This window comes from Betta splendens, chromosome 2 (assembly GCF_900634795.4).
Source record: "Betta splendens chromosome 2, fBetSpl5.4, whole genome shotgun sequence".
Lineage (NCBI taxonomy): Eukaryota > Metazoa > Chordata > Actinopteri > Anabantiformes > Osphronemidae > Betta > Betta splendens.
In genome coordinates this window covers 8,650,502-8,663,073 of record NC_040882.2, presented here as the reverse complement: position 1 = coordinate 8,663,073, position 12,572 = coordinate 8,650,502, and the positions used below count along the sequence as shown (strand labels likewise).

The window sequence follows — 12,572 nt, the reverse complement described above, 5'->3', positions numbered from 1 at the left end:
AACATTGCTTAATTAGAGTTTTCTTCATGCCTGACAGCATTTTTCCTCAGCTGCTCCATGGCAGGCCGGCTTCCTGTGAACGCGAATAGTTTGAAACTGAACGCAAAGCCTCTCAGCTTCGCCACATCTGTTTCACATTAAGCTCCACTGAGTGGTTTGGAACTGCTGTCGCTGGGGTCAGTCGTCCGTGAAACCCCGCACCGGCGGTTCGATTTCCGGTTCCTCCTGGCCTCACGTGGAGGTGGAGGTGTCCTTGGACCAGACACAGAAACCCAGCGGGCATCTGTGTGCACCCTCGTGGGGATCAGTAAGGTAGTTACAAAGACACAGAGACACAGATATTGAAATATATAGATTTTATGTACATAGATTCATGTGGATGACTAGAAAAGAAACACTATATTCTTACAAAGGAATGATTCTGCACAGTCATATTCCAAGTTAAATAGTAATTTGATACAAAATTACTATAATAAATAAAGCTCATCTCAGTTTTTTATTCACACATACCAGTTGTACAAACAATAAATTACAAGTTCAGTGCCGTGTTTCTGGTTTTTCAGCAAGAGGGATTTCCCCACCAGAGGAGTCAGAGGTTGGTGCACCTGCGTCTGAAATACTCCGATGGACTGTTTCAGTGGTGTGTGTCTGAATGTGTGTGCATTTTTTGTGTAAATAGGTTTGAATACTAACACGTATATGAAAGATCTACTCATGTACAAAAAGTCTACATTGTGTAAATAAAATCCCAACGTGAGTCCAGAAGACAGGACATCTTGTGAGTAACATGTCGACCCGGGTCATTATGATGATTTGTTTTCAGCAGGGTGAAGTTTGTCACGCGGACAAATGGGAAGAGTGTCGGAAAGTACAACACAGTTACAGACCTACATGAAAAAAGGATTTTAAATTCCTTTTGTTGCGGAAACCTAAACCAATACTTTGTGATGGTGTGTCTGACATTACATCCTTCAGTTTCACACAAACATGACTGTTTGTTTAGAAACTTCTCTCAAAGAGTTCTACATTCATTGCCTCTAAACAAAACCTAGATTTAATTGGCGAATCGTGAAAAACTGCCAACAATGCAAACATGAAGGATTGAAGGGCCAGTACATCCAAAGTACAATAAAAACATATGTTTTGACTTAAACATAGTTATTTCTGTGAGTTTAATACTTTTGTTCATTTAACTGCTGTGATTTAGACAAGAAGATTGCTACCAAGCTTATGTAGGCCAACAAATGCATGGGATAGCAGCCTGTTAGCATTTAGCTTAGCATAAAGTTAGCATTTTTTATGGTTTTTATATTCAGCTCAGCTAAGTGTCTCCAAGTGTATTTAATGTTGTGGCACAACCTACAAACAAACAGCAAATAAAGAATGTGAAATAGAGACAAACAGTTATTAGTATTGCTCTTGCTGTTGTTGTGAGTATCCAGGACACACATTGTCATTTAGCATTGATTCCTAAACACGCTAAAAGATATCGACTGTAACAAAGAACAGCATCCAGCACCAGCATAATAACGATACAGGAGGAACAGAGGTTGAAGAAGCCTAAAAGCGCATTTTGATATTGTTATGTGCTTTAAACATGAGTCTGGTCACGGCCCAAAGCCTGTAATAAACTCCCCTCAATAATAATAATAATTGAGTCAAAGCGACTACGCCCCTTCTTGATTGAAGTGTTGTAAGGGTCGTCCTCTAAAGGATAGCATACATCCATGGCGTGTTTCTTTCCATGTGATGATCAAATTCAGTAGAATCAATACTTGTGTTTACAGCAAAACTTGAAAAGAATATGTCTGGGTTTACCTGCTTTATGCAGACAAAACCAAATAAAGGACGATCTTGGCTTCTCTGCTTGCGCTGCTTCCCAGTTTTCTGGGTATCAAGAGTCAAAGAACACACAGAGCTCAAAGTGGGGACATGTGGTCCTGAACCAGAACCTCTATGCAAAGGGATACTTTTAACGTACCCACACAATCTTGGTGTTTTTCTCAAGAGACTCTTGCTACAAAGATTCCTTAGAGATCGTCTTAATACAGGATGCTGATGCGCAGAGCAGTGGATGTGGATCAAGGCTACAGTACCATAGCGGCAAAATGACAACAAAAGTAAATAATGAGTGCTTCCCATTGTTGGGGCGCTTGTCTCAGACATACTCGCAGGACGAAAGACAACGGGTACGAATCCCCACAGTGATCAAAACACAAGGAGTACAAAAATAAAAAGACACAACATGCATGCCATTACAGGGCAACACACACGGAGCCTCCAGCGTTTGGAGACGGAAGCAAAGACAATCCGTTATTGGCCATGTGGAAATGACATGCAGCTTAGTTCCACGCCATCCCATCACGACGCCTGCGATACGAAATCTGTTTATCGTAGACGTATGCGCTGGATGGTCTCTGTTCCCAGGGTTCACCTGCCAAATAGTCTGGAGCATCTAAGCCAATCTGAGTATCTTAGTGACTGGTCTGTGCACTTCCTGTCAACATTCAACGTCCTCTTTATTACCCATTCGTTGGTCCTACATCCAGCACTCGACACCTCAAGAGGTGCAAATTACGCCTTCTCCCGAACCTGTAGATCATGTCTTACATGTCTTTGTTTTGCAGCTGTCTGCTCAACATTTCTTCACCAGGCATTGTTTGAAAGCAGAGGGGCGAGCGCTCAGCACGCAGCCTTTAGCCAGTTTCCCTTCCTGGTCTTTACACTGCACTGTCCTGCTCTGCCAGCCAGTGTCACAAGTCCTGGTGCAGCTCATCCAGGGACCTGTTACCCACTGGGGCCCTGGGGGTGGGGATGGGGTCAAGGGACTTGAAGGGGTCGGTGAACCTGGAATGAGAACAGGGGTAGCAGAGGAAGATGTAGTGGTACTACTGCTCGTGGTGGTGGTGGTTCTTGTTGTGGTTGTGGCTGTAGTTGTGGTTGACGCAGTGCTCACCAACAGAGCCGACTTTGGGTTGGGGGCGTGCGGCGCCGCCGCCTGCTGTGGCGCAGTCCGGCGGGGCATGTAGAAGCTGTAGCGGACATCCAGAGGCTTTTTAGCATCTGTGGCTAGAATCTGAATCACCAGCGCCTCTTGGATGGCGCCGGGCCCCATGCTGTGGAGCCACTCATCCCTTTGGCTCCAGCCGCTGTAGTTGAGCACGGAGCCGTTGAGCGGTATGATCGTCTCGGACGTGGAGATCATGAACCTTCCATTCAGGAGGTACTCGCTGTTGGGCCGCCGCAGGGCGAGGTAAGCGGTGTAGCGGGTTTGGTCCTTAGCCTTGTGCTGACGGACCTTTATGTGGGTGGAGCCTGCGGGGATCTTCACGACCTCGGTGTAGCCCTTACTGTGTGGCAGGAGGGAAAGAAACTGTGAACACCTTTACCGCCAGAACCAGATGACGCCCTATGAAGGGGCCTTTGCCTTTACCTCTTCCTGGTGAAGTTCCCTGCTACGCGTACGCATCCCGTGCTGTCACCTCCACATATGCCGCACTTGTCGAACTGCAGCTTGGAGCCAATGATGCCGTCGCAGCCCGTCCGTATGCATTTCCCCTTCACGCACACCGAGCTGCTGTGGGGCCGACACTCGGTCCCGTCTGTCACCTGAGCACAGTACCATTGTCAGCACCCTCTGCATATTATTTCACGAGATCCTCTCCACTCAGTGTTTATTTAACTCACCCTCTGGGAGAATACCACATAGTATCCTGTTCCCTTCGCTCTGCACGTCAACTTGCACACGTCTTTCGGGAGAATTCCTGCGTATTTGGGCACCCACTCAACAAAGGTCTTCACCCCTTTAGGATCGGTTTGGGGTCCGTTGCGCACCTCGCACTGCTCCTGGCGGAAACTCTTGTCTGCATACAGAAGAGGGGCAGGGATTTGATACCAAGCATTTTGATCCTCTCCTTGCAACCTTGCTGTTGTTATGTGAGACGCTCACTCGACGCGGGGCATGGGGTGACGTTGCAGGACCGATAGATGGCTCTCTTCCCCGTGCAGTAGCGTCCGTTGTTTCGTGGCGGCGGGTTGTTGCACAGGCGCTGGGCGAACTGCACCCCCCCTCCACACGTTCTGGAGCACGCACCCCAAGGACCCCATGAACTCCAGCTGCCGTGGTTGGACGCCTGAAGGAGGAAGGAGAGGAGCGAGGAGGAAAAAGCCGAGGGAACGGAGGAGATAAAAGTTGGAGAAAGTGACAGCGGAGGAAATCATCAGAGAAAAAAGACAAAGAAGGAGAAAGACGATAAGAGGGTGTGATTATAGGATGCGCTAGAAGCCAGCGCGGGAGCCTGCCAGGCCATGTGTCGCAGAGAAAACCTTCTGAGAGACATTACTAATAGAGAAAAATGTGGCCTGAACTGCGGTTGTGGAAAGATACTGAAAGAAAAGGAATGAGGCTGTTCCCAAGAGATAATAATGAAAGTCTGTTGAAGCCACAGCTTGAATATTTCTCCAAGCACCAGCCTGAATTAGATCTTGTTTTTTATAGTTTTCCAACGAGGTTAAAAAAATTCTGAACCCTTAAATGAAGTTCAACAACGCACGGAGCAGTGAACCCGTTGTCCCATACGTTGGGCCTGATCCGCACATCATGTGACAAATTGATTGAGGCCGAATCCAACTTTGATCCATCAGCAGCGCCATTAATAAAATATGGTCCGACCACATGCCTGCGACACTCTCATCATCTGTTTCTTCCTTTTTTTTGGTGTTCTGTTTATTACATCAAGTTTGGAAAATAGGTGCTTAAAATACCAGGGTTTGAACTATAAAAAGGAATCTATTTTTTAATTAAGGCCTCTTTGTCCCACCTGACAAGAACCTATTCTGACAGCGTACCGAGTAGTGCTTCTTTCGGGTCTTGTCCACGCACTTCCCCTGCAGGCAGATGCGTCCCTTGCCACAGGGCGTTCCCTCCACTGCAGGCAGCTTCTTGGTCAGACACACCATCTGACCCTGGCGGATCACGGCGCACCACAGCCGCGAGCACACGTCCATCCCCGGGCAGACCGTGTACTCGGGCCCGAAGGCCAGGCGACACTGGCGGACGGCGTCGTAGCTCTGCCCCGGCAGCTCCTCGGAGCCCAGCAGGGGCTGGTGCGGCGCGTCGAGGAGGCACTCGGCTGGAGAAGAAAGAGGGAAACTGCATTTTAGTCTATCGGCAGCGCGAGCCAGTCAATGACTGTCAAATCTGAAATGCTGCTGTTGCTACATGAATTATGCTGAAAGCGATGGAAGTGTTTAAGTGGATGTCAACAGAAAATGTTTTATGGCCGTCATGAATGAGAAGTGCTCTATGAAACAGGAACGCAGAGCATGACTCATTCTGGTTTCCTGCCAGTGATCCGTTTTTGGCCACAATGGAGCATTTAACAAGTTAATAGGATTGTAAATAACTTTCTAATAACAGAGATTCCGGCTTTGTTTGGTAGTAAACAGCCCTCGGTGGCAGGTCAAGCTCACATGGAGGCAGTTTGTTAGAAATAAAGGTTGAAAAATGTCTCGGTTTAAAAGCTATTACGGATGTTTGCTGAACTACAGTCAGGGATCCCCTGTCTCTGCCGCGCTCACCGTTGCCGTCGTCGAAGAAGTCGGTGATGGTCGCCGACGTGCAGCGGCTCCAGGGTTTTGAGGCGTCGATGGAGGTGAGGATGGAGGACATGAGACGCTTGTCGCTGTTGACGCCGAAGCGCTCCTCGCAGAACTTCGAGTCATCGTGGGACAAACCGAGCAGGTGACCTGGGTTCAAACAGAGAGAGAGAGGAGGGAGAGAGCGGCTGTAAGAGATTCAGGTGCTGAGTTTGCACACGCACCAGGAATGAGAAAAGAAAACACACAAGGTGTTCAGATATCGAGCATGACATCAGTCTGGTGATGTTAATCAGCCGTGGAGGCGCGCTGACAGATGTGCGTGCCCCGGCGGGCTCGTCTCTGTTTGTGTATCCATGCGCACCTATCTCGTGGGCGACGGTGAACGCGGCGTGGAGGCCGTCGTCCTCGATGACGGCGCAGCTTCTCTCCGGAGAGCAGATGGTGCCGACGTCGGCCATGCCCAGCGTGTCGCAGGAGTGGTGGCCGCAGAGGTCCTGGACGAAGAAGACAGAGGGTAGGTCTGATTAGAACCGCAGTGAAAGTGAAACAGACGTGATGCCAAAATTAACACGAACCAAATCTAATTTTACTGAAGGCAGCTTTATCTTTTAGGCCCATCTTACTTCAGGCTCCTCCAAAGCCACAGACAACATTACACAAGCGATGATGAGCACAATCCTCTGTGGTGTTGACGTGTGAGGTCGATGCCTTTTAAGTTTCTTCCCCTGCATTTGTGCTCGATACCGTCCTGCTGCCTCGCATCATGCCCGAGTACTAAGCATCGATCTCCGTTTCAGTTCCCATGCATGTCCACGCACACGAGGCACGCGAGGCCTCGGGCAGCGCTGCCTGGCGCCCTGAGTGCACCGATCAATCGGCGCGTGTCCTTAGTGCACGCGCTCACACACTGCGGCCGCCAGCGCAGGCTCACGGCGGCAAACATGCATGTGTGTGTGTGTGTGCTCATGAGAAAATACCAGAAAGTAGTGAAGAATCCACACACACATCTCGTGGAGAGGATGAATCGCGGTGCTAAGTGGCGCTGACAGGCTAGCTGGGTCGTGTGTGAGAGGCTCTCTGGGGCGAGTGTTTACCCGTTCCAGGCCGATTGGTTCGGAACAAACTGCCTTGTGTTCTGTGCGTTCTCTCTCTCCCACACAGACACACATGACTGATGAGCTGGGACAACGCACACACTATGACAACACACGTCAATTAACAGGTACATACTGATACATACAGTACATGAAAGAACACACACACACACACAGACACAGACACACACACAGACACAGACACACAGACACAGACACACAGACACACACACACACAGACACACAAACACACACACACACACACACACACACACACAGGAAGAGTGCGCTGGCATTTGCCCAGTGACTGCTGGACACATGAACAACACACAAAGGCTTAGTCTGGCTATGAATGGCCGCTGAAGTTTCTTTCTTCTTAGTTTCAAACTACAGAAGAAAAGCTGGTTTATTTAGAATCATATAGAGGAGCTTTACCTTTATTTTTGGTTTGTTTCTTTTTCTCTGTTTCCCACACACTCGACAAGTCACTTAGTTTCATTTATTTATTCATTGATCCCCTCCCAGGCTCCAGTGTGAGAGCGGATTCTGTTCTGCTTTGTCTTGTACACATCTTTTACTGATACATCACGTCACATGGAACCATGTGAGTAAAAAGCAGGAATGTCTCATCAGAGATTAAATGAGTGATGTGGAAAATACCTGAAATTACCCCAAAGGTCACGCTCATTGTTTTTCACTTGAAGGCCTCAGACAGACAAAAAAGTCTGAGGGAGAAAAGTGAGGGAGGGAAAGAGAAACAAGTTCAGGAATGAGAGCTGGAATGAAAGGACGGGGCATAACGGAAATTAAAGGAAAGAACTGAGAACTGGGAACAAGGAGTTACAGAAATAACAGGAGAACAGGTGGCAAGCTGGCTGTAAAGGTCACGAGACAAGACCACTGGCAAGCTAAGCCAAGGCTTGTGTTAAACAAACAGCCCCCCCCGACATACACACACACACATACACAAAGATTTCTTTTAAAGAGGGTGCTTAATTCACTGTGGTTCAAAGCACTTACAGGTGAGCAGTGATAATTTACCAGTGATCAACAGGTTTTAAATTTTGTGGACAGTACATGATGTAGTTAACAACTGTGAGGGTACATGCTCACTAAACATAGTGGCAATGAACAAAAGTGGACCCAACGTTGACCTCTGAGGAACACCATGTTTAAGCTCAGAGTGTGAAAGGAGCAAGGCATCATTTATACTGAGTTAAGTTACTGAGACACTTGGTGGAACCAAGCAAGTTCTAGTCTCTTGAGGCAAATACTGTCCTCCAGGCCTTGTTGGTGAAAGCCTTACTCAGAACTACTAAAAGCCAGACACGTGAGAGCAGAATCACGCAGTCACATCAGATCATATGAGCATCAACTGCAACATTTTAAAAGTGAAAGTAAGTCAGCTACCGATAAAAAAGAAGTATAAGGAATGGAGAAAAGGTTTCTTTGCAGGGAAACACAAATCTGCCCAAGGTCACAGCTCCAGCCCTTATTTTCAGCTTCAAGCCGCTGAAGCGTGACGCCGCTGCTAGAGGACAGACTGAAGTCTCCAGGCGTCGACAGACCGGCGGCGGGGGTCGAGGACGCTGGATCCCGGCGCTGGCTGTCTGCGGGTTGTCAACATACGCCAGACGAGGTACAGCACTTGTGAAATATTGAGAACAGCTAAAGCAAACACAGCGACTGGCTGCGATGGGGGCAAGGGATGGGAAATGTACACGTTAATGTACAGACGCGCAGGCGAACGCGTGAAGGAGCCGAGGGCGGAAACGAGTGCAGGTGTAAGAACGCGCTGAGCTCAGGCACATAGACTGTAAATAAGCATTAGCGTGGAGGACAGGGTTGTGTGCAGGCGGAGGCGCCTTTATTGTCTTCTACTCCAAATATGACCCCAGTGAAGGCGACTGGAAGGAACATCAACACCCCACTGCATCACTGGCATCACAGCTACCTGCTACTCGTCTCTTCACACACTGGAGGCATCGCCGCGAAACGTGAATGAAGCCGGAGCGCGAACGACAACATCTCCACTGGGCCGCGGGCCCCGGCCCATCCCACAGCGGCGCTTTGTCCGCCGCTGGACCCGCAGCGCCGTGAACGGCCCGCGCACGGCATCCCGCACACACGGAGGAGCCCTGTCAATGTGCCCGTTGTTGTGTCCCGGTGCTGGTATGTGCGGAACCCAGTGACACGGCCACACGGGTCAGCGCACACAAGAGCCCAGCTCCCCGGGGCCCCGCGCGTCCCCCCGCGGCGCTCCCGATCCGACCGCGACCGGCTTCGGCCAGTCCTCGGCGAGCCTCGGTTCTAGTTCAGTGGGTCACAATAATCGGGATCTGCTTCAAAGCTGCCCCACATACACGGAGGAAAGAAAGAAGAATGACTCGGCTTCCCGGTTACCTCTGACGCCCAGTACAGTGCAACGCTGGGGCGGCCACAGGCCTATAAAACATCTGAAACAAATCTACAGCACATCCAAGTTTGTTAACTCTGCACTGGGGCTACAGCCAAAGTTATTTTCCTTAGAAAGGCCTGGGAACAGTTAACACATTACCACACCTTGTATATCGCACTCGTTTTCAACTAAAATGGGGCAAAATACGAGGTACTGGAGCCAAATAGAGGTGTTCCCTGACTGGCGTCCAACCAGTGGAAACATTAATGGTTCCATCTACTTGTAAATGTTGCGCAGGTCCTGACACCGAGGGGGATCTTTGCAGACAGGTGCTCTTAACGCCGTCAGGCTGCCCCGTTTCCCTGCAGCCCAGCAAAAGCCTGCTGTCGTTGGGAATGCAATTCGTCTGCAGTTTAAGCGCTCGGCCAAAACACATCACCCTGATAACGGCCCGCTAACGGCTAAAGAGTTCAGAGGTCAGAGTTAGAGTCGCGCTTTGCTCGTCCTAAACGCCCGCCTCTACGGTTTGAAGGTCGCGACCCTGAAGCCCACGTGGCACATTAACCGTGTGCACGTAGATCCCGCTGCAATTAGGCTGGTTTGGTTGCGCGGACGTGCAGCGGATGCGGATCACCGGCCCGCTTCGGAGGTCTGCGGTGGATGATTGGAGGCTGGTGTCAGGTTCCCAGCGGCGAAGGTGAGACGCGTGCGAAGGAAGCGTGGAGGACAGGTTCAATTAATGGAAGTACCTACTAAGACTGATACTGTGGAACTTTAAAGAGACACAGAAGGAACGACTGTTTAAATGGAGGCCAACACATGAAAAAGTATAATAATACAAAGTAAAAAGTAAGAATAACACAATACTGCTTTCTGTCCTAAAGCTGCCATCAGCACTGCACTTTCTCCAGTCATGGAAGTGTTCCACTATAAATCCTGCAGGTCTCGTGGCAACTAGGTTAATAAGGATCCACAAGGTGGTTGCCACACAGGAACTGGGCCACTTTGCCAGCGTGCAGCCCTCAGGTATGCCCTGGCGGCTGCCAGGAGGCCTGAGGTAACATCCTCGGCACTCGCCTCCTCGCTCGGGCCATGACAAGACCTTGCATGACTTGAACTCACCGCGATCCAAGGTGAACCCAACAAGTTAACTCGGAGCGAACCGCCGCGGAGCCACACCCGGACATGCCGATCCGCTGCCCTGTGGGTTTGGATCAGGCACCGGGGGAGGGAGGGGAGGGGGGAGAGGGCGAGAGGGATGAAGTGCGAGGCTTTGGATGACAATCGACTCAGCTGCGCGTTCAAGGGAGTTTGAGGGATACTTCCGCTGTGCACCCTGCAGCTGATTTCAAACGCCCCGTACCCTTGGAAGAATGCACGTGCCCGACGGCGGGCACGCGCCCTAGATCAGATCACACGGGCTCTCGGGTCGTCAGGGGACTGGGAGGGGGCGCCCGGAGACAGAGGAGCCAGGCCAGAAAAACACCAGGCGCAGGAAATACAGATTTGTTTTTCTTTACGGTCGTTCCACGGACGCTGCGCTGCGTTACGCGCGCGAGACTCGGCGAAGAGAAAAAGGAGTTAGAAACAGACGGGGTAGGAAAACAAACAGTGAACGTGCGGTAATGGGGAGGTGACAGGTGGGGAGCAGGTTGCGAAGTCCCGGCTTCTCATTAACTGGGATTCAAACGTGTTTCAGTGGGGATCGCTTCCCCACGGACCCAGAGAATAAAAATAACAGACTGTTACGCACGGAAAACATAAACAGTGACGTGTGTCAGTAATCGTCTTTACTCAGTGTTGACATTTGAATAAGCCTCAACGTGTCCAGATGAACACACACACACACACACACACACACACACACACACACACACACACACACACACACACACACACACACACACACACACACACACACCCGTGTCGTCACAGCGGGACGTATCGCCGCCCCTTTCGCGGCTGCGCGCGAGGGAAGAGGGCGACAGGTGGAGGTGCTCGGCGCGAGGGGAGCTTTGTTTACCTGCCTGGTGAAGAGGATGGCCGCGTCGTGGTGGTGCTGGTGCTCGTCGTCCAGCGGGTTCTGTTGGTTCTGCCACTTGCAGAAGCTCTTGAGCGTCGCCGCCGCGTTCTTCGTCACCTCCAGCCCCTTCTCCTTCTCGCCGACCGTGGCCACTTTCACCACCGACAGCCGGATGGGGTTTTCTATGCTGGCGTGCCCGTACAGCTTGGAGGCGATGGAGGCCAGCGTGAGCAGGTAGTGGTTCAGGTCCTTGCCGTACTTCTTCGTCATGGAGTCGTCGGCCACCAGGAGCAGCTCCACGTGCCTGGCGCGCGACACCGACCTCTTGTGCCTCGCTCCGGCGCGCGGCGCGGCCGCTTTGGCGAGCCGGCTCCACCACGTCCGCCCGTGCGCGCCGCGTTCATCGGCGTCCTCCACGACGGACCCCCCGCCGTCCCGTCTCCCCGTCACGCGGCCCCTGTGCCGGCGTGTTCCCGCCGCATGCCTGCGTCCGATGCGTCCGATGCGCCCGTCGCGCGTCCCGCAGCTCTCGCGCCCCTCGCGCGCCGCCTCAAAGCTGAAGCTCTCGCGCGTGAACACGTGGAGCGCGCTCTCGGCGTCCCTGTCCTGCAACACGCGCGCAACGTGCTCGTGTCCCTTCGCCCTGACGATAGGCGTGACGGTGTAGCGCGTGCGGTTGACGGCGAAGAAGCCCTCGAGACCCCCGCCGCAAACGCTGAAGACGGCCAGCGACTCCGGGATGGAGTCCACCGTGCCGCGGTACACGCACTCCCGCTGGAAGGACGCGGGGCTCTTCCCCATCACAGCGAGCACGTACTGGGGACTGAAGTGATGCGACAGCACCGCCTCGTCCCGCTCCATGTCCAGCTGAAAGCGGCTCCCGTCCAGGTACAGCAGGTAGCCCACCTTGCCTCCCCCGTGGTAAATCCGATCGACGGTCCGCACGAGCCCATCCGTCCTCCGGGCAGGTGTGAGGAGCGACCCGTTCGCAGGTGGAAGATAGAAACCCTGGAAAGTCGCGAGCCCGGCTCCCAGCTCCAACTCCACGGCGCACAGCAACAGCAGCCCACGCAGGACCGTGCCCCCGTCCACAGCACCAAGGAGCCGCACCATTGTTCATTCCAGCCCGAAACGCATCTATATGTCCACTGAAACCAGCCCGCACCGGCCGTGGGCAAGAACTTTGGGCGTTCGCCCCTGCGAAAAGCGCATCCTCCCGGTGTCCGCACCCCCCATGCAAAAAAAAACAAACAAACAGTAGCAACCAACAGGCGGAGGAAACGAAATCAGGCAGGGAGGAAAATGGAAGAGGAAAAACAAACCCAGCGGCGGCAGCAGCGGAGGAAAAGTGTGCGCTGGCTGGAAGCACGGAGCTGAAGTTGGAGAACAAAAACACAAAGTTTGCGCTTAATAGGACCCGGAGAGGAAAAGTCCTGCCCCTTTGCGTTCAATCACC

The 12,572-nt window shown here is 51.8% G+C and overlaps 1 protein-coding gene across 2 annotated transcripts; it reads right to left on the bottom strand.

Moving 5' to 3' along the window:
• Positions 1-1,615: 1,615 nt before the first annotated feature.
• Positions 1,616-12,572, bottom strand: LOC114844523 (A disintegrin and metalloproteinase with thrombospondin motifs 5). 2 transcript variants are annotated; one of them, XM_029131986.3, is made up of 9 exons: positions 11,117-12,572; positions 5,963-6,095; positions 5,581-5,748; positions 4,849-5,132; positions 3,950-4,133; positions 3,688-3,863; positions 3,434-3,609; positions 2,957-3,350; positions 2,673-2,847 (listed from the first exon to the last, which is right to left on the bottom strand). In XM_029131986.3, exons 1-9 carry the CDS (start codon positions 12,227-12,229, stop codon positions 2,821-2,823), a joined length of 2,655 nt encoding a protein of 884 aa, XP_028987819.1. In that variant the 5' UTR covers positions 12,230-12,572; the 3' UTR covers positions 2,673-2,820. The 2 variants fall into 2 exon arrangements, with proteins under 2 accessions (XP_028987810.1, XP_028987819.1); XM_029131977.3 differs by having other exon boundaries at positions 1,616-3,350; positions 11,117-12,570.

Excerpts from the sequence above, each read along its gene's own strand:
- LOC114844523 (XM_029131977.3), bottom strand. The coding sequence starts at position 12,229 with ATGGTGCGGCTCCTTGGTGCTGTGGACGGGGGCACGGTCCTGCGTGGG. Across the intron at positions 5,749-5,962 it reads CACCGTCGCCCACGAGATAG|GTCACCTGCTCGGTTTGTCC; the intron begins GTGCGCATGGAT and ends GTTTGAACCCAG. Across the intron at positions 3,864-3,949 it reads CACCCCATGCCCCGCGTCGA|ACAAGAGTTTCCGCCAGGAG; the intron begins GTGAGCGTCTCA and ends TTCTGTATGCAG.